The sequence below is a fragment of the Podarcis vaucheri genome (assembly GCF_965113315.1).
Source record: "Podarcis vaucheri genome assembly, chromosome: 14".
NCBI lineage: Eukaryota > Metazoa > Chordata > Lepidosauria > Squamata > Lacertidae > Podarcis > Podarcis vaucheri.
This window is the reverse complement of record NC_138752.1, coordinates 37,483,823-37,509,906: the sequence shown is the minus strand read 5'-3', so window position 1 is coordinate 37,509,906 and position 26,084 is coordinate 37,483,823. Positions and strand designations below refer to the sequence as shown.

At 44.5% G+C, this 26,084-nt stretch overlaps 2 protein-coding genes across 2 annotated transcripts in view; one reads left to right on the top strand and one right to left on the bottom strand.

Annotated features, from left to right (window-relative positions):
* The window catches only part of ABCA3 (ATP binding cassette subfamily A member 3), a 272,379-nt gene that overhangs the window by 147,695 nt on the left and 98,600 nt on the right, over window positions 1–26,084 (top strand). The window lies entirely within an intron of this gene.
* RAB40C (RAB40C, member RAS oncogene family) overlaps window positions 9,892–26,084 on the bottom strand; it is a 43,916-nt gene continuing 27,723 nt past the window's right edge. Inside the window, exons 3-7 of the mRNA XM_082199228.1 lie at window positions 22,418–22,478; window positions 18,778–18,838; window positions 17,949–18,026; window positions 16,798–17,020; window positions 9,892–13,047 (exon numbers count right to left, since the gene is read on the bottom strand). Of these exons, the coding sequence (XP_082055354.1) occupies window positions 12,767–13,047; window positions 16,798–17,020; window positions 17,949–18,026; window positions 18,778–18,838; window positions 22,418–22,478 (704 nt within the window). The 3' untranslated portion in view covers window positions 9,892–12,766. The remainder of the gene's footprint in view (window positions 13,048–16,797; window positions 17,021–17,948; window positions 18,027–18,777; window positions 18,839–22,417; window positions 22,479–26,084) is intronic.

Here is a 26,084-nt window from a genome sequence, read left to right as displayed (position 1 = left end):
CTCTGAATCCCCCTTACAGTTTATGGCTATTTTATCCAATTCCTTCTTCCTGATCTTTTTTGCCGCCAGAGCAAAAAGGGCCACCTTATGTGTCACCAATGCATTGTTGTCACTCAACATCCAAATTTGCACAGCTGCATTCGTTTCCCTTGCCTTTTAAAAGCATTTTTCATCGTTTGTTCTGGTTCTGCAAGAGATAGAGGAGAAGCAGAGAGCTTTAAGCCACTGAAACCCCACTCCCTGAGCTGATTCAGCAATCCCTCTGAGCTTCCGAGATTTTGCCAGAAAGCACACACATGAACAATAAAAGCTAGAAACTTGACTTCTTAAGAGCAGAGATTATTGGGGACTTAAATATGACACCCAATAGCACATTCTGTTCTTGTGCAGAGACAGAGCATACAGGACCAGCCACAGAGCACATGATGGCCCAGGTGAGACGCATCTTGCACATGCACACACTCCATCATTCGTACAACTTTTTGAACTCTTTCATTTTTAAAATTGCATTTTCAGGCTTGGATGCATGATTTGCGCAAGTGGCTTATCCCTGTCATTTAAGATGTTGAGATCCTAGTGTGCAAATCTCTCTCTCTCTCTCTCTCTCTCTCTCTCTCTCTCTCACACACACACACACACACACACACACACACACACACAGTGTTTGTCGAGCAGGCAGCCACATCGTAAATTTTCCCACGAATCAAAAAACACACAAAGCATTAATGCAATGTTGCCCATGTGGGTCAAACGAAGGTTTGTACTATTTTTGTTTCAGCTGTTGAGTAAATAGTTGAACAGAGAGTCCTTGATAGGATTCCCCCGAGTTTGGCAGCCAAGGCAGGCACCTGAGTCGCCTGCCCCTCAATCTGCCCCTGACAACATACAGATAGCCATGGCAGCGTAAAACCCAAGGAGAAGGCTTGGGGAGCAGAAAGCAGCCTTTGCCAACTTGGTGCCCTGCAAGTATTTTGGACCACAACTCTCATCGCTCCTGACTATTGACAATGCTGGCTGGGGCTGATGGGAGTTGGAGTGACGGCATCTGGCGGGCTATTGGTTCCCAATTCCTGCTCAAGAGAGTTTTTCAAACACACGCTCTCCTGAGTGCAAAGAAAAGGAGGATTTTGCCAGAATCAAAGCTCTCAGGCTGGAAGCTGCATACATTAGCGATGGTAAGTCAGACTAAAATTACTGTTGAGAACTTCCCTAAGCAAAAATCCACGCACATTTGTGAGAAAGCTGCTTGGTTTGTCTTCATCAGGCTTCTCAGTGGTGAGAGACACTCTGAACATGTTTAGAGACCACCTGCTTTGGGCTCTGGGGGGGGGGTAGAGGAGGAGGAGAAGGAAGGGAGAAATACAGCAATTTGAGAGGACCTGAAATTGCAGACTTGCCAAAGTTGAGTGGTGTCAGCCTGATGGGCCCCATATACAGTGGTACCTCAGGTTACGTACGCTTCATGTTACAGATGCTTCAGGTTACAGACTCTGCTAACCCAGAAATAGTACCTCGGGTTAAGAACTTTGCTTCAGGATGAGAACTGAAATCGTGCTCCGGCGGCACGGCAGCAGCAGGAAGGCCCCATTAGCTAAAGTGGTGCTTCAGGTTAAGAACAGTTTCAGGTTAAGAACGGACCTCTGGAATGAATTAAGTACTTAACCTGAGGTACCACTGTAATAGGAGGATATTAGTTACAAATTAATAGAATGGGGGACGGGAAGAGGATTTCCCAGGCAAAGCCTAGCTCACATCAAACACCTTCCTTCTCTCCAATCCATCAAAATCTCCCCTGTGGTCTCTTCCACTGGTGTAAAAAACTTCATAAACACAGGGAAGAAACTGTGTCCAGAGAGAAAGAAGGAACAGGGCCTTTTAACAGAGCAGCAGCAGCAGCAGTAGTGCAGTTGGACGCTCCCCCTGCCCCACGCCTGCGTATCACAAGCAATCCTTAGATGCCTCACACCCATGCCACAGAGATCAAAAGCGAGAGCGCAGGATCAAGGGAGCTGAGACAGGCCGCACTGGAGGAATGGAGCAGGGCGGGTTGGTGGGGTGGGGGAAAGAGAGAGAGAAAGGGGCCCACCAACCACAGGAAGTTATTGCCTCTGGTGTTTGATCCAGAGGTGCTCCGACGACCTCTGTCGTGACCCTTTGACCCAGGATGCTTGTCCTCTTTCTCAGAGGAGGAACAACAAGAGAGGCTAAGGATAGCACATCCACACACACCCCCTCAGGCCCAACAGTGTCTGGGGCAGCCCAGCTCAAAATGCATACAACTGGGGCTAGGACTCTTTCTTGGGTGGGTGGGGGGCAGCGATTAGACAAATACAGTATTAGACAAATACTGTTGGAGGCAGTGAATACCAGTTGCTGAAACTGCAGGAGGGGAAATTGTTCTTGCATTCAGGTCCCGCTTGCAAGCTTTCGACGGGCACCTGGGCAGCCACTGTGAGAACAGGACGAAGGACCATATGGGTCTTGGGCCTGATCCAGCAGGGCTCTTCCTCCTCCTCCTCTCCTTTTAAATTTTAGTAATGTTAAATTGTTTTAACCATATGTAGCAAAAAACATTAGCAGCCTGGCTTCTCATGCAACAGAAACAAACAAAGAAAAAAGATGTGAAATAGAAAAAAAGAAAAGAAATGGCATATGAAGAGGGAAGCAGGACAACATAACCAAAACTCCATAGGACCATAAATAAATTAAAAGGGAAAATGTTGACAGATACTTTGTCACTCCAGAAATGTAAAAACAAGGCCCACCTCTCATTAATTTTGTTTTCTTTATCATTATGTATTGTGTTTCTCTCATTTGTAAGTTTTATCATTAACACAGATTGCCAAGTTTTCCTTAAACAATCAGTTATGGTAGGGGGGTCTTTCTTTTTCCATTTTTGTGCAATACACTATTTTGCTGCTGTTAGCAGTATGATACTCAGCTGAAAATCAGTACTAATGGCTTCAGGATGAAGTATCAAAAGTAATTTTAGAGTTTCTTAAGAGATCATAGCCTGTACTTATCCATATACCGTAATATTTGGTACTTCTGTCCACAAAAACAAAAAACACATAGCATAGTAACAACAAAAAGAATACCCCTCCCCTGCCGTATTATAAACATACAGATTTAATGAAATAAATAAACAAACAAATCACTGTACTGCCAGATTCCCCCACCACTGTTGGTGGCATTTAGGGCAGGAAAAGTTCTCAGGATTACTGACATCACACCACCTGAATCATTTGATGCACTAGAGGAGAGCTTGGGAATGAGATGCAGCACAGTCATATCTGCTGTGACAGTAGTACCAATAATAATAATAATAATAATAATAATAATAATAATAATAAGAAGAAGAAGAAGAAGAAGAAGAAGAAGAAGAAGAAGAAGAAGAAGAAGAAGAAGAAATACCCCACCCATCTGGCTGGGTTTCCCCAGCTACTCAGTTAGATCTAACCTGTACTTTTACCCCAAACATTCAGAGCACAAAATTATAATCTCAGGAGAAAAAAAAATATTCACAGGAAGTACGGAGGAAAGGCTGTAAGCTCAGTGGTGGAGCAACTGCTTTGCATGCAGAAGGTACCAGGTTCAATTCCTGGTGTCTTCCAGGCAGGGCCGGGAGAGCTGCTGCCAGTCAGTGTAGACAATATTGAGCTAGATGGGCCAACAGCAGCTTCCTATAGTTCCTATAGCTCAAGGGTGAGGAATCTTAGGTCCAGATGAATTCTTTCCCCTGTGCATGCATTTTGCATGTTAGGTTTCCACAGGTTGCCATATTTTCCAAGCATAATACAGTGGTACCACGGGTTAAGAACTTAATTCGTTCCGGAGGTCCATTCTTAACCTGAAACTGTTCTTAACCTGAAGCACCACTTTAGCTAATGGGGCCTCCTGCTGCCGCCACGCCGCCGGAGCCCAATTTCTGTTCTTATCCTGAAGCAAAGTTCTTAACCTGAAGCACTATTTCTGGCTTAGTGGAGTGTGTAACCTGAAGCGTATGTAACCCGAGGTACCACTGTATTTGTTGCTATTCCCCCACTTGCTGACCAGACCTGTGAACAAAGCATGACAGAATGTATGTAGGCTGGTTTGGGGTTTTTGAATGTCTCCTCCATCGTTCTCTCTCCCCACACTCCCACTGCCCAATTACCTGTGAGCAACACAAACAATAGAAAATAGTATTTCCGTACTTCACACACTCACCTTCTAAACCATTTAAAAATCCCCATGAAATACACATGAACAAATGTTACCAGCCTTATCCGAACAGTTTTCCTGTATCACAAGGGGCAAAATGGAGGCTTGTGGGTTGGGTTTTTTGGTGGGATGCTGCAGTATACATTGATATTTGGGTTTTAGAAATTGTTTTAATGCTGAGGTTGTGCAGAATAGTGCAGCAGTGACAACAGAAGCCTTGTGCAAGATGTCTGTATTGATTTAATATTTGACAAATGCATTTACTGTGATTACTATCTCCCCCACTTCTACCTTGTGGAGTTTTTGAGAGAATATCTTCCACAATTGGGGGGGGTGTCTTTGGCAGGTGTTAATGAGTGCAGATAAGGGTATTGGGGGCCACTGGAAACATGGCTAAGTAATGCTCAGATAGGGAGCAAATGGAAGTCGTCACTGCCCCCCAACAATCCCCCCACAATGTGCTAACAAGCTTCTAACACCGCCAACAACTTCAGCTGTATAAATGGGTGTTTCCACACTGAATTTTCTGTAGTAAGGAGAAATTTGGGTTAGCCGGAGGGGGGGGGGATCAGCAGCATGGGCAGACATTCTGACAGCAACAACATTGTGTGGGCACTGCAAAAAGCTTGTGGGTGTAAGCAGTACTGATTCCACAATAAACTTCAGGTCTGGAAGCACCCAAGAACAGAAACCGAGTGTAATTGACATAATCAAATATTTTTCCTATTTGCACTTGTTTCCCCATTTTCTTACTCTTTCTGTCTTTACCCTACACCTATTTTTCAATTGCAAGTCGTGATCATGTCTGCTATTGCAAAATAATAGGATGCATTAAATAATGTTTAAATGGTGCTTAATATTAAAACAGGAGCCATCCCTCCCTTTTTTGCCACTTCAGGATCAACTTGTGACCCATTGCAAACAAACAAACAAGGATTTAGGCTTTTAGCTGTAAAATTGCTCTTGTGAGAGGATGCAACATGAAGCCAGAGGCAACCAGCTAATCCATGCTCCCTACACCTTTTTCTTGCTTCATGTTGGCAAAATGCCCCCTCCAGCCCCACACTCAAATGAACTTTGTAAGCGTGACAGCAGCCCACAGCTGAGTGGGTCCCGTTTATATAATTCTTTCCTTATATCTATTTCCTATGATGTCATTCACTTACAACATGTCAACTCACTGCTGAACATTAGATAAACCCTTTAAATGTAGGTATATAAAAAGAGAGATGTTTGTGTAATAATAATAATAATAATAATAATAATAATAATAATAATAATAATAATGCAGGAGCAATTCAATTTTTAACTACTGTAGTTGCTCCAAGTGATGAGAGAGAATAAAAGCACAAAAACTGTAATTGGCAGAAGGGAGGCAATTTCTCCTGCCGTGAGATTTTATGGGCTGTAGTATTCCTGAGTGACAGCCAGGCCAGACTCAGGATCTGTTTCTTTCAAGTCTGTCTTTCAAGGGGCAAATGCACACTAGCATGACGTATAATTACGTGATAATGCACTAAAATACGAGCAGAGGACAGTTCAGCAGGCATGATTCAGTAATTATTCCATGAGCCAGATCTTACCCAATTTAAGCTTTTGAAACATCTACAGCTTCTTTGCAGAATTGACAGGGATTCTCTGTTTTAAAAAGCCCCGCAAAACACTGCAGTTTATACACATACGTTTTATAGATCAACTGAAAGCAGCCAAAAAACCAGCAACACCCAAACTATCACCATTGAGCATCTTCTTGGAGAAAAAACCCAGAAATGGTACAATGGTTCTCGGTGCATTTGAAAGATAAGAATCGCCTGGGGATAGCTGAATACGTTTCTCCCCTTAAATGAGCTTTGCAAATACAGTGGTACCTCGGGTTAAGTACTTAATTCGTTCTGGAGGTCCGTTCTTAACCTGAAACTGTTCTTAACCTGAAGCACCACTTTAGCTAATGGAGCCTCCTGCTGCTGCCACGCTGTCGGAGCACAATTTCTGTTCTTATCCTGAAGCAAAGTTCTTAACCTGAAGCATTATTTCTGAGTTAGTGGAGTCTGTAATCTGAAGCATATGTAACCTGAAGCATATGTAACCCGAGGTACCACTATAACCGGATCAAGCAGACATTTGTATTGTCCAATTTGTTGGGAGGATTTCAATGTAAAAAAATATCCAGAAGCCCATTCTCAGCAGCTGCAGTTAAGGAGTGCTTGAAGGAGCAAGAGGCGACCAAGGCATGCAACAGTTAAGTTTTGCTTCAAATCTCTCCCCACACCCCCTTACATAGAGAGGACATCTGTACAGAAAACAGAACGTCCTGCACAAGGAGAGCGTCATCTGCTCCGACTGTTTGTTTCCCAAACCCACCTGAAATCACACCAGCTCCTTTGATTAGGCTCCGTGGGGTGAGGGTGTGCAGGGTACTTCCTGAAGCCGCAAGGGGAGCATTAATGCACTTGTTTGCTTACTCTTCCCTATCATTCTGCCCTTTACCACCAGTTAAAACTATGTAGCTGCTGAAAAGCAGCTTATGTTAGTAGCAATGGAGAATGCCTTAAGACATGGGTAGGCGATCTAAGGCCCAGGGGCTGAAACCAGCCCAACTGACTTCTAAATCCGACCCACGGACTGCCCGGGAATCAGCGTGTTTTTACACGAGTAGAATGTGTGCTTTTATTTAATATGCATCTCTGGGTTATTTGTGGGGCCTGCCTGGTGTTTTTACATGAGTAGAATGTGTGTTTTTATTTAAAATGCATCTATGTGTTATTTGTGGGGCATAGGAATATGTTCTTTCCCGCCTTCAAAATATAGTCCAGCCCCCCACAAGGTCTGAGGGACAGTGGACCGGCCCCCTGCTGAAAAAGTTTGCTGACCCCTGCCTGAAGACCTTCCATCTAGTAATAATACAGTGGTACCTCGGGTTACATACGCTTCAGGTTACAGACTCTGCTAATCCAAAAATATTACTTCGGGTTAAGAACTTTGCTTCAGGATGAGAACAGAAATTGTGCTCCGGCGGCCCGGTGGCAGCGGGAGGCCCCATTAACTGTGCTCAGGGCGGCTAACAACAAATTTAAAACACTTAATTGATGCAACAAAAAACAGCTTAAAATACAGTATAAAACGTGAGTAACAAATTCAGAATTCAATGCTCCTTGTTATCTAACACTGATTGATAGCTGCTCTCCAGAGCTGCAGCCCTACATGGATTTTACTAGGGAAATTGTTTTGTGTTAAGGCATGCACTGTACCACTGAGCTGCAGCAGCAATGGAACGAGCCAGTGTCTCTGCCTTGCTCTCCTTTTGAGCCCAGCTTACATGACATAACCTCCAACATTTCTCCAGTGAAAATAGGGGCACCCTATTCCATAATAATTTTATTATTTATATGCTGCCCATTAAACATTAAAAAAACTTCCCTATACAGGGCTGCCTTCATATGTCTTTTAAAGGTTGTATAGTTACCGTACTTATCTCCTTGGCTCGGGGTTTGCATAACTCCATAGCCTCCCAACAATTCTCTGATGAAAATAGGGACATCCTAAGGAAAAGTGGGACATTCTGGGATCAAATCAGAAACCTGGATGGCTTCTGTAAATCTGGGACTACCCCTGGAAAATAGGGACACTTGGAGGGTCAGACATGGTGAGAAGAAAAAGAGAAACTGCTGCTTTCATACCTGTTGGAAAGAAAAGACTAAAAAAAAAAAAAAGAATACATCAATATTCATTTTTTAAGAGTAGGCAGTCCCTGATGCACTCTTTCAAACGACAATGTGGAGAAACTTGCGTACAACCTAGGATGCCAATTTAAGCAGCTTGTTTTGGCCTTTTTAGTGCTAAACTATGTATTAGTGCTACATGAGTGAGCCAGGGCTTATACCCACCCAGTTCTCCTCTGTTAGTAGCCCCAGGCTCATGCATGTAACACTAAACCATTTAGCAGTACACACAAAATTGGGTCATTATATTTTCCAATATGCTCCATACTAGAAATTAGCAAAATGGGTGCAGAATTGAAGGCTAATTTCTTAAGATCTGGAACATTACTATGGACACCCTGGCCACTTTTTGAAGTTCCAGAGTGGATTACAAGAAGGAAACATGCCCATACTTAGCTTCTTTAAAAAGTGCTTTCATTTATCTCACATACATGAAACCTGTGGAAAGGAGTACAATTCGGAAAGGTAGGTTGCTGTTATTGCTCAGTGCTATAGATGGGGAGGTCTGCGGTGGAGTGGAACTTGATTCAGGCCTCCGCAGGACACAATTTAAGGCTTAGCCACTCTGCTATACAATACATCTATGGATTGGGTTCTTCTTCTCTCATGGGTGAGTGCTGTAACCGTGGCTCTAACCAGTACATAACCACATAGGCAGGAATGCTGGGTGGATTTAAACCTTAATCTTGAAAGGCATTCAAATGAATGTGCTATATTACTCTATTCTGTGTACCTCCCCCCCATCATCTTGAATCTTTCCCCAGCAACAGAAAAGCACATTTGTAATGGGGGGCAGGGAGGCTTTAAAACCACAATATCAAAAGCTTGTTGTTTGTAGTTTTGAAGGCTTGTAGTGTCTGCTCTGTATCAGACATGTGTTTTACTCAGTTCCAGAGGTACAGTTGATAAGGAGTAGGCAACAGTCTGAAGGGCCATGAGGTAGCGACCTTGCTGAAACTAAGCCAGTCTGGGTCTTGTCCGGGCCGGAATGGGAAGTAACTTGTAACGTCATGTATTACTGCCTTGTGTTCCCAGAGAGAAGGTGGGCTGCACACATAATAAAAGTGAAGAATCTTTTAAGCGCTTTTAAATGCATTTTCTTGCCTTTTTCCAACACAGAGCAATTACTGTAATGTAACGTGTAATGTAAAATCTTCAGATGCGCAAACCCTAATATGCATGGAAATGCATGAGCTTTGCGCACCAGCACGCATGCAGCCCCATCACTCATAGGAAAAGAGTATAGTGTATAACTGCAGTTAGACATGCTTTTCATTACATGCACCCTGGGAACTGTGCATAATTGCTTTTCAAACAAGTCAGGATTCATAAGCCAAATTTTAAACCATGGCATCATACCCTTGATTGGAAGCCATTAACCATTGTTTCCTGGTTTGGACATAATGGGAACCATGGTTAACAGTGGCTTCCTGGCTCGTTTCCTTGCTCATGTATATGTAGTGTACGTGAGCTGTATATGAAGTGGACGCATGGTGTGTTTAAGTATCCTGGCTTCTTAAGCCAGGATTTCACTGTCTGAATGCCATCAAATTGTACCAAGGCCAGATCTATTTATTTTTTTGCAATGCTAACAAGTTCTTTTCTTTAAAAAATTAAAATAAGCACGGTTAAAGACTCCAGAAGGGATCCATGGGCTGGTGTGCAAACATCCATGCCCTTGGCACAGAATAGAGATTCTCTCAAGTCATGCAAGTGTGAAGAAAGCATTCCGCTTTGATCCAAGCCTTCAGTTCATGGCCAAATGCCTGTTCATTTCAAATGAGGCAGTTAGCAAAGTGCTTTCCACCATTCCTCCTGGGAATATCCCAGAGCCACAAGCCCCCTTAATCCCCTTAAATCCATCCTGCCCAGCCTCCCCCACTTCTCTGCTGCCCTCCCACTGTCCTTCAGCAACACCCCTTTAAAGAGCTCACTTGCTTGTCAATGACAACTTCCAAAGCCTGCAGGGTGGTTTTAAAACAAGATAATTTTTTTAATTTATATAAAAACCATCAGTTTAACAACGTTTACTGTACAAAGGAATTAAAAACAGAGGAATGGTATGTGTGTGGGAGAGCAGCTAGTTTCTAGTGTTTGATATCAGATCACATTCTTTGAGTTGAACATTAATAAAATAAGGTACAAGTTCAGCTTTGATTGACAGACATTCCAAAGAGTCTCATTCCACAGAATTTGCCATGATTTAAAAAAAAGAAGGGAAAATTAAAGACAGGCATTTAGGTGAGACTGAAAATTATGCATGTACAAGTAAGAAAGAACAAGTGCAGGTAGTTGAACTCTTCTACTCTGGTAAGAAAAGCTCCATGGCCACCCTGTCCCAGCAGATTATGTACAAGTGATATCAGATGCTGGAGACACAATAAGGAGGATTTACAGCCTGCCAAGCAGGGGTGGGTGCATGGGGGGGGGCACTCCCTGCAATTCTTCAGAAAAACAATGCACATTCTATAGCTCTTTTGGGAAGTAGCTATTTTAAAACCAAGGGTGGAAAGATGGCTGTGTCCAGGCTGCCTCCTAGATCACCTGTTCACTGCACATCCCCAGAATGCCAGGCTGTTGAGTCAGTGATTGTCTCCCACTCCATTTAGAGCAAGCGGCAACAGGTGGTCGTGGCTATGCCGACATGCCCTGTAAATCTCCAAGCTTCCATGCTCCTGCCCTGGATTTGGCTCTGGCTTTGTTCACAGCCCGATGAGATGCCGCTAAAGGCTTTCCCCTGCCCTTGACCTGTCCCCGTCGGCCTCTTTGAGCTCATGCCAGCAGCGGGGCTTGGCTCACCCCTAGTGCCAAGCCATCTTGGAGCAGCCAATAAGCTGCAGCTCTGCCAGCTAGGCTCCTGTCAAAGTTCCTGAACAGAATGGGTTAGTCAGCTGCATGACAAGCAACCAGCAGCATCATACTACCCTTTCCAATCTGCAATAAGGTTAAGTGGCCAGTCCTGGGCAGGATGGTGGGTGGTATTGAGGAAAGCCACCTGGGAGGAGACATTCACCAGGGAGAGATAGATTGAGATAAATTTGGCGGGGGTGGGGGTGGGGGAGAGAGAGAACGAGATGGTGAAGGAGGTGAATAAATCAAAGATTCCAGAATGCAATTCATAGGCTCTATCAATAAAGCCAACAGGTGACTGTAGCTTCACCCTCTGCACACTTCTGCTTCATTTCCCATCAAACCAGCCTCTCCTTTTAGCTTAAGACAGGCTGGAAGATATTCCCCAAACATCCAATGAGCTTACTTTCAACTCCAGCCAAAGCTAAAGCAACAGCCCAATGTGCATTTGTGGCAGCAAAGGGTACTCTAAGTGAACAGAGAGCAGGGCAGTGCACAAAGGAAAGAGCCACGGAAGCTGCAACTAATTTGTTTCTCAGTATTCCACCTCTCCCACCTTACCCCACCAATTTTAATACTCTTATGCATGCTGTAAGAGAGGCTTTTACTATCTGTGTACAATTCTGGTGAATATATTGATTTTTGAAAAGTGAAAAGGTATTAACGGGGGTGGGGTGGTATGCCCTGGATTTCTAAGACTGTTTGGGCTCCCTGAGCAACTCTGTAGTTCAGAGAAGCTGTATGAACAGGGCTAGAGAGCATCAAAAGCAAGCAGCTGACTACAAAAGCAAAAGCGCAGTAACATGCGAGGATTTCTGCTCAGCCAGAGAACATGCTGCAGGAGAGGTTTTATTCAGGAGCCCCAGATCTCCCCATGCCTCACACAACCCAGTAATTATGAACAGCCATAAAAGAGCAGCATTTACTGATGATCGTCTCCCCCCGCCGCCACCCTCCCCCCGCCATGATCTTTTTGAGATTTGGTACAGTCTAACCTTTTGCCTTAAGCCTCCTGGGAGGCAGGGATGGCTTGATCAGTCATTAACCAATTCCAGATGTAGTCAGGACTCCCCCACCCTCATTCTTTCCCCCCCACCCCATCCCCACAAACACAGCAGTGTGATTCAGAACCCTGCCCTTGCTGTCCATTTAAGCCATGCACTTGTTACCAGGAATGTCTGGAAAATTTAAGTCAAAAAGAAAAGGGAGGAACAAATCCCTACCTCCTTTCACAAACAGAATTAAAAAAAAAAAAGACAGCAACCCTGTGAGTCTTATACAATTCTCAGCGTGTTTGATCATTTTGCTCCTTGACCCCCGTCGACCCCCCTCCTACTTCAATTAGCCCTAGGGTTCAAGGCTCAGTACTTCTATTTACAAGGCGGCACAACATTTCCCCCCTGATGTCCTTCTCTTAAAAAAAAGGCAGGAATGGAGGAGAACTAAGGGGAAAAAAGTAGTGAGAATCTCTTTATATTTATAAATAAGTGAAAATGTCAAGCAGCCTGCTTTCTAAGGATCCCCAGCCAATCATGGTATTTCTGTTGGGTAAAGGCAGAACTCCATCTGGGTTGAAGTTGCTATAATTCCTGCCTCCTCACCCCCTTTTTTTAAAAAAAGAGTCATGTTCACTGTAGCACCAGCAATCCACTTGGGAGCCCAAGGTTAAAGTTGCAGCACAGAGTCCCATCTCCTCCCTGGCAGGAGGAAGAGAGTCATTCCCTTGAGGCAGCCATGCAGTTGCCCCTCAGAGCAGGGCGAGGGGCACACCTACTGCATTCTGGGAAGGCTGGCTCAGCACACCCTTGCCATGTGGGATCTTGCCAACCTCACGTCAGCCCACAACCCCCATGCCAATCCTGTAGGCACTGTTGCCAGAGACACAGAGGAACGTCAGGAGAGACCCCAGTGGAATGGGTAACGTGTGTGTAAACATCTGTACATCAGCGAGTGGGCGGGCGTGGCTGGAGGAGACACTCCCCAGCACCGACTTGCTAAGAGATCTTGCAGTTGTTACGCGAGCAGTTCTGTGGTGGGCTCTGTGGCGGACGGATAGACTTGGAGCGCTTCAAGCTGTTGCCTTTGCTGCTGCTCCCGCCTCCGCTGCTGGCCAAGGAATATGAGCGGCCGTGCATCATCACTGCGTTCATGCCGTTAGCCATGGAGAAGGACTTCAAGTGGCTCTTGATGGTGACGGGAAGGGGCAGCTTGTCTATAAGGTGGACGGGCGTGCAGGAAACAATGGCACGGCAGCAGAGGTCTTGCAGGCTGAACACTGTGGATGTGGGAGGCAATAAAAAAGAAATACAGGATTAGAAAGGATGTACGATTGGGACAGTTCTTGTATCATTTGCTCTGGTGCGAGTATACCATTTTCCATGAACAAATGTTTAGTTCTTCAGGTGTCAGGCACTTCCCCAGTCTCAGCTAGCATTGTGGACCTGTATATGGATGAGCTGAGCCTATAAATCCCAAATCCTGTAGTTTTAACGGTATGCCTGCAGCAAGCTACATTTTCATACATTCTTTGCAGGGGAAATAGCCCAAGAGATCAGTGTAGCCCGCTTCTGGTTACCAGTTTCCTTTTGTAAGTGCTCCACTGAATAAGTCAACCCACAATCTATCTAAATTAACACTTCAAGAAGTGCAACACCACAGCGACATCCTTCAGCCCCTTCTCCAATATCAGGATCTGGTTAATTCACTCCAGCCCCTGAATCTGTTTTACCTGGTTTTATCTTAGTAATCAATTGGAATTGTTGTTTCATGTTTGTAATCCACCTTGAACATTTTTTGAATATTTAGCATAAAATCATATATACCCATTCATTAGATAGACATCTTGATGTAGGGGCACAGCTGCATAACCTGAAAGTGCAGCTTTTGACACACATACCTCTCCTCACCCTGAGATAGCACACACCAGAACTTATTGTGACATCAGTTTACATAGGGAACCAACCAATCTGGCCAGAAGTACAAAGCTTGACTTGTGTGCAGCGGCGTAGCGTGAGTTGTCAGCACCCGGGGCAACGCAAGTAATTTGTGCCCCCTAACCCGGGGCAAGGCAAGTAATTTGCGCCCCCCCAACCCCTAACCTGCGAGTTGCCGCTGGCGCTGCCGCGCAAACAACGCTGCTTGCCCGGAGGAGGATGGAGGCAGAAGCAGCCGCCGCCTGTGGCTGGGCCGAGGGGATGGCGGCGGCGGCAGGGTGCAGAGGCTGCCCGTGCCCGGCCAGGCGTCGGTGGCGGCGTCGGCGCTGTTGCAGCGGCTGCTCCTCCTGCGAGCAGTGAGCGGAGCGCAGCCACAGCGACGGCGGGGGGCGCGCGCGCTAGGGCGCAAGGCTGGCGGTGGCGGCGGGGAGCCCGGCGGAGGAAGGAACTTGTCCCTTCCCTCTGGACTCGCGCCCCCCCCAGATGTTGCGCCCGGTGCGGCTGGCACCCCTGGCACCCCCCACGCTACGCCACTGCTTGTGTGTTATTTCCAGCACAGTGGACACCATCAAGTCATGCCATCAAGAAAAGCTGCCTGGTTCAACTGTACAGTCCAGCTGGCACTGCTAATTTCCCCATAAGATGGCTCCTGACAACTATGAGGACTAGAAACTTGCTTTTATTTTCAAAACATTTAATATATTGAACTCCGTACTATCCCAATGGCTATGCAAGGCTCTGCAGCCCCAAGTAACACCAAGTATAGCATTGGGAAGCAGAAGCCCCAGGTTTTGCACAGAACACTGAGTTTAGGCTGTTTGATCAGTTTGTATGGCTACATTCCTATAGCCTCTGATATGTGTTTCAGTATTCAATAACAACTCTTCTAGGGAGGCAGAGTTCTTTCTCTCACTTTCTCTCTACATTCCAGACAAGAAACTGAAGCTAGAGAATTAGTGACATGCCCAACAGAATTTCAGAGTTGGGAATGAACCCGCATCTTCTCCCAAATCATATTCTTGTGTGTTAATCAGGTTTCTTGGGCCATTGTCAAAGTAATTAATGCCTCCCCACAACTGGCTGGCGGGAAAGCCGACTGGCTGGCTAAGTCATGTCTGCAGAAGACACACTGCATATAAATTCCCTTCCAGACAAAGCCCTTGAGACTGCAATTAAAATTGGAAGAGGGCTTCCCTGCCTGAAAATTCAATGAGGGAGGACAGGCTTGGTCTAGAGGTGAGCAGACATGCTGCATGCCTCAGAACAGAGCACATTCCGATTTGACAAGTATACAAGCCCTGGCAACCTGAGGCAAACAGCCCTGAACTCTGATCCCTTCCCACAGCTGGACTGAGACCCTATGAGCAAACTCGCTCACACCCATGAGAACCTGTGGCCCCGTGCTTCTTTCTAAGCAGTGTGCAATATTTTGTAACATCTGCTTTGCAAAGCAGAACAACTACTCTGGGGTGGGGCAGATTTGCTTTGATGTGGTCACTGCTGGGGGAGGTGGGGGAGAAGAGAGGAAGGCATTCTAGTTCTGTTACTTGAGGGCCTGACACAGTTCAGGTCACTAGCAAAGTTTCACACAGGGAGCCAAAAGGGTCAGAGCAACTAATCGCTCACCTGAATGCAGCTGGAAGAGCTACTGAAATCTGCTATGAAACCCCAGTCCACAAATCTCAGGCTGACTCAAACAGATATTACCAAAAAAAGTAAGTACATTAAACCAGACTTCTGTGCTCGTCAGCTGTGAAGCAGTGCTTGAAGTTACTATCCTCCCCATCTGTGCTCCTGTTACCCAGAATCTCAGAATACCTGTATACATGTGAACTAGCAGCAATCCCTTCTCCTAGTGGAGACTTGGATAAGAACCTCTGCCCTCTTGACTTTCCTTTTGTTCCAGTTGCCCTTAGGGCTGAGGACAAAGAAGACTTTTGCAAGCTGAACTATCTGCCAGCCTTGCATGTGAGAGTGGAAGGGGAGCCCTTTTGAAACTGAGCAAGTCAGCTATGACAGAGTCAAAGAATCCCTCCACCACAGAAATGATAGCATGCCATCTTCTGACAACAAGGAAAACTGCACCCCACAGGGAAAGTAGGAAGCTGGCTTTGTCAAGCGCTGTTTGAATGGCTCAGTGTAAGGCTGCTCTTCATATTCCCTTGTCCACAATGCCTCTTCAAACATCAAGCTGCTGGGAATGATTGACAAGGATGGAACAATATATCACACATGCTCTATATTAAGACCCCCAAAGTCAGCACGGGGGGACCTGAAGTCTGTGATCCAAACAAGCTGAATAAATTAGTTGCATTGGTCACTACCTTGGAAGATGCTGGACAGATTCCCATGACTGGACTACTTTGAGAGAAGTCAAATAGAGGTCTCAAGAAAACATGAAATTTTAGTGTGAATTGATAAAACTGAAAATTAACAACTCACTGAATGCTGGCTAGCTTATGCTATAAAGTTTGTTTAAGAAATCAAATCTGGAGTGGGAAAGTTGATACTCTAATAAAAAGATCAAGCCTGCAACATCCAAGCCTTTTCAATCCTATTTTCACAGCTATGGGAGATATAAAAACTGGCCTAGTTGGTTCAGTGCTGCATGCAAAAAGCTATTTTTAATCAGTTTCTTTTCTATATACAAGGAGGATAATGACATCAATGGAGAGAACCCCAAGTCAGGGTGGTATGTTGGGGCATAAAGCAAGTTCAATAAATTCACAGGGCTCAGTGAAAAAGAAGATAGGCAGGTATTGTCTCTAGAGGAGAAGACTCAAGGCACATAGAGCTCCATTTTTGTTTCATATCTAAATAACGTCTGTTTCAGATGTTTTATTGTTTTTGCAGAGTGAGATTTCCCCTAGTTGTACTAATATGAGCAAATCATCATTAAGCAAGCTAAGTCACAGTAACTTACATGAGACGTCACACATGACATTGAGGCAAATTACCGTAGCTGAATTCAAAGAGCAATAGTGGAAATGCCATGTGTACCAAACACCAAATCCTAGAAGGAAGACTGACAACTGGAACATCTATTCCTGTCTTAATGCATGGCAGGAACAATGGTGTGGGTGCTTGCTCACCTCTGTTGGGCCTCCAGATCTTCTCCATGCCATGCCTCATCAGCACAATACGAGACAGCTCCGTGAAGGACTCAATTACGTTGAAGTTGCACAATGGGCTGACCTCAAAGAACGTCATGCAATTTTTCTCTGCATAGGAGCGGGCTTGCTCTGTTGGCACTTGCCGTTTAAAGGCCAGATGAAGCCGGTTGCCAACCAAGATGCGGGGCACACCAGGAGCATGCTTTAGAGAGAAAAACAAATCACTGAACATACGCACTTCCATGCCAGCCCAAGCTCATGTTCCAACCCTTTTCCTTTGGGAGCAAAATACCTATTTGGCACTTCTCATTTACAAGACAATGCTGTGCTTTTATTTTTCAGGCCAGGTTCTGTGCTTCTAACCTGGACATGGCACAGGGTCCAATAGAAGAAGCTGGCATCTAGAGAAGGCCAACTCTAGTACACTGCTGGCTTTCCAAGGAGGAAATGGGTACTAGAAACTGGTTTAAGCTTGGCAAATCCCAGTATCTGCCCACACCTTCCATCCCTTCTACATTCTAGTGTTAAGTGTACTAACATATTTTCCTCTTAATGTTTGGCAATTAACAGATAACATTTTCTGATAACTATGTTAGGCCTTTCTGAAGTAGTAAACCTGTGCCTGGGCTATCCTACTCCAGACTACAGGCCAGGGTTTATATGAATAATTGCTCTGCCATATAAAAATCCCTGCACATAAGAGAATTTGTGCACTTGGGCAGGACTGGGAAGTGGATCTGTTTGGGAGCAGAATCCCAAAATCTTCCCACCCCTCCATGGGCTAACTTTGACAAGCAGGTGAGGCTGCAACCCATAACCTCTCATTATAATGATCCCATGTGGCTAACACCTGTCAAAGGAGAAAGATGCTAACCTAGATTCCACCTGGATATGAGTTTTCTTAGTGCAGGGATTTTTACTTAGGTGTTTGGTCTCAATAGAAGGTTATAGAAGCATTTCAGCCTGCAGCAGGATGCAATAGTACCTAACTGACAGTTTGCTTCAATACAGTATAAGGTCCTAACAGGAAACCAAAAATTCTGACACTCCCTGAACCAGATTTGTAGATGATGAACAAAGATAAAAAGACCAAGTTTATGGAAGTCTAATGCAGTCTTTGCCATTCTTACCTCATCAATTTCCTTGATCCATCTGTCTATTCCATCAAAAGACCAGCGATTGGTAATGTCGTAGACCAAGAGGATTCCCTGTATGAAACAGAACACCAAATGTTCAAATTTAAAAAAAATAAAAAATTCAAAGTTGCTTACTTGCAGAAGGTATTTTCCTAAAGTTGGTCAATAGTGACTTCACACCCAACTGTGTGCTCTTTTCCTGCCTTTTTGCCATGTAATTCACTTCTACTGTAAGGTTTTCAAAGTATTCTACCCATTTCTAGTCATATGATTAGGAATTCTGAGAACCATTCTTTTACCAGGCTACTGAAGGCTCCCTCCAACACCACACCTGACCTATAGACTATAACAAAAAATTTTGGTGTGTGTGTGTAAAGAAATACAAGAGGAATGTTTCAGAAAGCTGGATGTTTTCAGCGATAAGTTAGGACCCAGGCCACAAGCAGAATTCCCAGTCTGAAGTGGAAGAAATAGTGGAAGATAAATAGAAATGCTTTTCCCCCCATGGCAAGACTCTAGTTTCAGCACAGCCATCATTCTGTAGCCTAAGCCAGGAGTAGCCAACATGGTGCCCTCCAGATGTTTTGGTCTACAACTCCCATCAGCCCATTGACTCTGTTGACTGAGAGGCTTATGGTAATTAGAGGGCACCACCCTTGGCCTAAACCAATATGGATACATTGTGAGGGCTGTCCCAAACACAATCACTGGTTCCTCCTGGCTCACTTCTAGACATTAACAAACTGATAAGCAATGACTGCAGGTGGCACTTTTGCCTGGAGTCAAGTAACAAAAGCTAAGCAGCACTGCTGACTGTACTCACCTGAGCTCCCCTGGAGTATGACCGAAAAATTGTACAGAACCTCCCTTGGCCTGATGTGTCCCTACAATGAAGGAGGGAAAAAAGTAGATGGCTTTCAGACCTCCCCATTCCACCTTCCCAACCCTTTCATTGAATCCTTAGCTAATAACAAAGCCATTCCATTCAGTGATCTGTTGGTTAAAATTGGAACTACATACTATACAAGAGGATATTGTACAAAAGTCATTATTTTTCTTCCCAAAATGCTGTGCTTCACATATGGATTTGTGTAGAGTGCACTCTCATACTCCACGCCTAAAAAGAACATTCTAACTTATTCCAGTCTTGTGTACCCACAAATATATTTCCTGCAGAAGAATATACACAAGAAAATTTTACCATACATGTTAATAAACACTAGTAAGAGTGCATATTATCTTTTCCATGCAAGTACACATACAAAAGATATCCCAAATGACTGGTTGTTTAGGAATATAGATTACATGTTAGCATCTGAGAACTAAAATTTTTTTTACAGCTTTATTTATCAATCCAGAACATCCATACGCTCAAGCTGGGTACAAGTTCATTACTCCCATTTTATCTACTGATGCAGCTCATTGTTTTCAGTTCTTGGAGACTGCTACTGGCAGAATTCAACCACAACAGAAGCTACAGCAGACACTTCCAGGTCCTGCTCAACACCAGCTGCCCTCACTTTGAATGCATCAAAGACAATGACTATGTATTTAAAATCCATTTTGCAAGCCCTCCAGCAGGCTGCCTTTGTGTGCAAATTCATCATAGCAGTTCCCACTTCCTATGACCTATCAATGGGTAGGTAGAGACATACATGCTACATACATATACTATAGATATGGAATGTCCAACAGGTCGATCGTGATCTACTGTTCGATTCCTGGGATGTTTTGGTAGATCGTGGGCTCCTCCATCCAGCCCTGTTCCCTCGCCCTGCCCTCTACATCACTATACTGGAAGACGGAGCTCTCGCTGTGAGGCTGACCGTTTCATTAGCAATCTCTTGGTGAGCTCCTATTTTTATTTATTTCTTCGACCTGCCCCCCATGGGATTTCCCCCCCTAAAATAAGCTCAAAAACTTTCACCTGAACCCCCCCCCCAAGAGGTAGATCCCTGCCAGTTTTTAATTGTGTGAGTAGATCACAGTCTCTTGGAAGTTGGCCGTCCCTGCTATAGATGGACTAGATGCTCATTGGTATTATGTTCCAGCTTCCTACCACTGGAGACAGGATTTGACTTTTCAACATGAGGATCGTCAATATGTTCCACTAGAGAGAGTTAGATGAGAGAGACCAAGGCTCAAGTTCTAACTGTCATGGTTTAACCAGGTGGCCTTTGTAAAGTTACTAGCACCAACCCCCCTTTTTAGTGACAACAACAACCTAGACAACAACAAAACACACCCTCTCATTCAAAACTGCCCATTCTAAGATAATGGCTGAGCTCTGTCTCGCCTTTGGTGGTTAGGTGGGTGGGGTGCAAAAGTGAGGGCTTTTTTCATCAGGACACTTCAGCTTTAGAAACCTCTTCCAGTGAAAAGTTTGCCTGCCCCTCTCATTTTCTCTCTGCAATTACACTTTTTTTTTAAAAAAAGTTATGCCAGATGTGCTTCCCGCCAAGAGCCTTTTATGTACTGATCTACAGTGATTACAAATTGCTGTCAAATGCAAATGTGAATTTATTTATTTATAAAAGTATTTATATACCACCCTTTCAGAAAGCATCAGGGAGTCTGCAGCAAAATAAGAAATCCCTCCATTAGGAGCACTACAGAACAATCATTAAAATGTTCACGTTTTTGTTTTTTTAAAAAACAACAACTGCATAGGCCTGTCTACATGAAAGTTCAGTTAACTTTTTGTTAGGTGAGTGAGAACATATTCTCTTGAAGATTTAAGAAGTGCTACAAATGATTGGTATGGATGGGGGTTGTGGGCTCAGAAAACATTATTAACCCACAAAAATGCACCTGCAAGGTTATCTTTAATGAATATGGCAAGTTGGTGGACTCTCTGTCACCCAACTTCCACATACACATAAAAGAAAAGTTTTGGAAGCAGTCCTTCAGTACTGCCTAGGCGTAGAGAGAATTCTTAGCTCTTCATTTAAAAAGCTGCTATGAAAACAAACAAAGGAAAAATTTTGGCTGGAGAAGATATGTTTGAGTTCAGCATTCAATGGCTACTCCAGAGGCTGACATTACACTGAGGAATTCTTACAACTCTGTTTAGGAGTACAACGTGTTCTGTAGTAAACAAACATAGGGTGTGTTAAGGACACCAGCTGCCTCAGAGCTTGTGTGTAGATTTAAGCCATGCCTTCTCATATATTTAAACATTACAGCACACCAAGGGGCATCACCAGACATCTGTGATGCTATGAGGAGTGCTGTGCTGACCTAAGAAAGTGCCTACATAAGTGCAAGCTGCGGTCAGGTTAGTCATAGAACACGTTGCAGTGTGTTGGTCTCTGCTGTGTCCAATGACCTGGGAGGGGTGCATGACAAACAGCTGGAAGCCTCACCACCCTCATTCCCCTGCATCAGATTTCCCAGGGAGATCAGATTTTTGGTGCAATTGAGGCATTACTAAATATCTAAAGGGTCAGATTTTTGCTGGCACTTTTCTTATACACCCGTCACTACACAAACTAGAAGCTTGTTCCATCTATCCTGTTGCAAATAGCATAATGTCAGGGAGAGAGTGGTAATCATTATGGTAGACCAGGGCAATGGATTACAATTGCAGTCATCCTCAACCATAGACTACGCTGGCTGGGGCTGATGCTGCCCAACAACATCTAGTAGGCACCACACTGGATGCTCTTATGGTAGAGACTTTGTGACTAAGTTCACACACCATCCTCCTTGTGTAAGAGGCCATTTCCATAAGTGGCCAAAAACCAATGCTCTTAGAATGAACACTAAGTAGGAACCAGGACTGTTTTGAAAATGCTTTCATGCAGGACCAGATGTAAACGTTTAAAGGTAAACTGTCCTTAGGCCGCAGGGCAATAAATATGGCAAAAAATAAAATCTGCCCAGACACACACAAACTGAAGGTGGGAAAAGTGACTTAGCATATCTTCCCCTACTGTCCTCCTTTACTTCCTTGTTTTTCTTCATATGTCTTCCATTCACATTGTAAATCTGTATGCAAGGTTAAATTATGTTGTATGCCAGGCATAGGCAAACTCAGCCCTCCAGATGTTTTGGGACTACAACTCCCATCATCCCTACCTAACAGGACCAGTGGTCAGGGATGATGAGAGTTGTAGTCCCAAAACATATGGAGGGCCGAGTTTGCCTATGTCTGTTGTATGCTGGAAGCCCCTTGTTTTCTTTTCAGCACGTAGCAGCAGTAGAAGGAAGAGGAAGGAGATGGTGCTTGTGAAGCCGAGCTGGTGAAGCCAGGCCATACAAGAGAAGGATGGGATAAAGAAAAATGTAATCTGCATGCTATAATTAAATGAAATAGGTATCTATGAACGTCTCCAGATAAGCTCAGGCAGACACTTCTAAGCTTGCAAGAACATTATATTGATGAACCCATGTTCTTTCTTGGCGTAAGGTCATGTAGGCACTCTTAATACTTGGGGAAGATTTCAGCAATGCAACCTTACCAGAGCTCCAGTTTGACTCGTCTGCCATCTAACAGGATTGTTGTGGTCTTGTAGTCGATTCCTGTAAATAATAACAATGGAAGTGTGATTACACAAAAACCAGGCTAACGGCACTATTTCAGTGACATGTAAGTGTTCATAATCAGAAAAAGCTGTCACAACACGAAGTATTTGGAGGAATGATGCTTGTGGTGGTAGCATAGTAAGTTTTAATATACAAAACAAGTAACTCAGAAGAGCAGTAAACAGACAATTATCATTTATCTGGTAGCAAGGAGATTCAGGTCTCTTACAACACAAAAAAAGTTAGCTGTGAGGAATGAGGAACCAAGAGTTGTTTGTCAAACTGACCTACTTCAAGTTAAATACAATTTCTTCACCATATTTAGCATAATGTTAAATTAAAAAACTACTACAACAAAATTTATATACCACTTGATTGTAAAAAACACACACCCTACCTATTGTTTACATTTCCCCCCCTCAACTTGATGTTGCATTCATCCACTTAAGATTTGTACCCTCACTTTGAGTACAGTGTATTTTGTCTAGGTATTATTATTGAAATGTTAAGGCCAGGAGTGGCATTCAGGTATGTTACATTCAGACTAGACCCACTGAAATTAATGGACCTAACTCAATCATGTTCATTCATTTCAATGGGTCTACTCATTAGTTGAATGCCACCCAAAAAATCTAGATTTTGAGCTAACAGCGGCAACTGACCAGAGAACCTGTTGGTGGATCATAGGAACATGGACCTCAACAGAGTCTGATATCTGCATTTTGAAGCTTAATTTCAGAGGATGCATCTGATTGTGGCCAAGATCTGCACATTACAGCTTTGCATTACAGTTTTGGTATGCAAGCAAAAGGACATACAACCATAAGGTAAAGGTAAAGGATCCCTGAATGGTTAAGTCCAGTCAAAGGTGACTATGGGGTGCAGTGCTCATCTCTCTTTTCAGGCTGAGGAAGCCAGTGTTTGTCCACAGACAGCTTTCCGGGTCACGTGGCCAGCATGACTAAACTATTTCTGGCACAACAGGACACCGTGACGAGTGCCAGAGTGCATGGAAATGCTATTTATCTTCCCGCCACAGCCATATCCACCACCAAAAGGTAGCATTCAACTCTCAAAAACAATTCATACTATATAGTCATGTTGCTGCCATCTCAACAATAACTTGACAGCGCTATTGGCATGTCAAATGGGTTCTATTTCTAACTAGGCAGCTTTGTTATTAGCAAGTATACCAAAATACTTCATACATATTCAATTGTGTTGACACAGAGATTTCATTTCCCTGCCACACATCTGTGTCAATATCCTTGGAGACCTGGATATTGCACTAATAAGGTCTCAGCTGGTCACTTTTCTTCCTGTTCCTCCCAATGCTTTAATCTGCATATTAATTAGTCCATTGTTAACAAACTTCAAACAGGAAGCTGACTGCTGGCAATTGGTCCTGCCCCACATGAGATCAAGCACCACTTCCTTTAATTTAAGAAAGAAATCCCACTGATTCAGTGTTTCCAGGGACACATGCTTTCAAACCTATCAGGTCGCATAAGAACTGAAGATTTTAAGTATAAGCAGTCTGACTTTGAAATATATAGCAAACGTTTCAACAGCTTGCTTCAAAAACTAATTTTTACATATGATTTCTTTAACTTGATCCAAACACACCCCACACTAAAAATATCATTTTCTCTGTAAGGAATGAATCATGGAGGAAAAATTCTTTCAAGGAAAGTGAACTGGCTATCTTCATCTGCCCCAGCTGCAACAAAACATGTTGTAACTCTCCAAAGGTTATACTTCACCCCCGAAGGTGCACTCCTCCATTGTCTAGAGACAGATGGATGCCAACCAACCAAGTACTACTGGGATGCAGCCCTAACTCCAGAAAACTCTGTCCTGTGTCTTGCCAGTATAGTTGGCGACACACTCCTATTTTAATATCCTCCAACTATCTAGTGCGCAAGTTGCCAGTGTGGTGCCCTCCAGCTGCTGTGGAACCACACCTCCCATCTTCCCTGACCACAGCTTACACTGGCTGGAGATGAGGTCAAACAGTATCTGGGGAAGCACCATGTTGGCTACCCCTGATCTAGTATCTACAGCTAGCTCAGCTCTCAAAATAAGTTATAACAAGGGTGGGGACTGCATTCCATTGAAGGCAATCTGTTGATGGACACAAGTCAGTGGTAGATGTAACCACAGCTGAAAGTAGGCAAGGCCATTTCTCTTTTGATAATCCCCTTCCCCACTGCTCCAGTCACATGAAGGTAGGCTAAGGGCACATGTTGTCATCTAGACCAGTGTTTCCCAACCGGTGTTCCGCGGCACACTAGTGTGCCGTGAGACACCGGCTGGTGTGCCGTGGGAGGGAGGCGGGCGAGTCGGGCGGCGAGAGGCGGCGGCGGCGAGGATCCGCGTCGAGCCGGGGGCGGCTCCGCGGTGGTGGTGCCGAGCGGCGGGGCAACGCGCGCAAAAGGGAGGAGCGCGAGACAGCGGAGGAGGCCGGCATGTCCGGGCAGCAGCAGCAACAGCAGCAGCAGCAACTCCCGGCGACGGCTCCTCCTCTGCCTGCTATCGCCGCCACCACCACAACAGCCGCCGCCGCCTCAGCTGCCGCCGTCCCTCAGTCCCTCGCTCTGCTGCCTCCTCCCACCCCGGCAAGGGGAAGGGAAAAAACGTTCACTTTTGTGCGTCCCTCCCGGCGTGACGCTGCGCGCTGACGTCACGGGGCGGGGCTTTAATGGTGGTGTGCCGCGAGATTTTTTTCCGGTAAACAGGTGTGCCGTTGCCCAAAAACGTTTGGGAAACACTGATCTAGACACAGGCTGCCAACCCTGAGTTCCAGATTGCCAACTGTTAATGAAAATTTCTTAGAATGTAAAATAAAGATTTTGTTTTATGTTGTCATTTCTATTAGAACCCTGTTTGACAAGACAACCCGATTACTTTTGTTTATAGAAAAAAAGCAACTTACAGCCATTGATTAAAAATCCCCAGGCTCAATCTGAGATGTACCGTACTTTTCTGTGTATAACATGCCCCCATGTATAAGATGACCCCTATTTTTGGGGACTAAAAATTAAGAAAATGGGGGGAGATTGTCCAGAGTTGTGGAGCTTTTTTTGTGGAGGATTGCACAGAGTTATTGAGCTTTTTTCAGGGGAGGTGTTGCCAAAAATCACTCACCCACATGGCCGACGCTAACACTCACACGTGTCGCAACAGCCTCCTAGCGTCTGTCCCCTCACCAGCAGAAGCAGCCTATTGCCTGCCCAATTGTCACAGCGACACCCACTCAACAACATCCCTTGCTGCAGACACCAATAACACTCTGCAGACCATCTCTGGCTCACGCCATCAACCAGTTCCATGTGCCCCCTGGGCACTACCCATGTATAATATGACCCCCTATTTTAAACATAATTTTCCAGTAAAAAACTCTCTTATACATGGAAAAATACGGTATATCTTCAGGGCCCACTCTGTTATTTTTGTAATTGTACACTTTAAAGCTGTTTTTAATATACAGGTATAAACCGATTACGCTTATTCAATATGTGTGCAACCACACATACAAGCACCGGCCCAAACCCAGAAGTAACCCAAAAAGTCACAAAAATGGGGCAGCCTTATTCAGGCCCC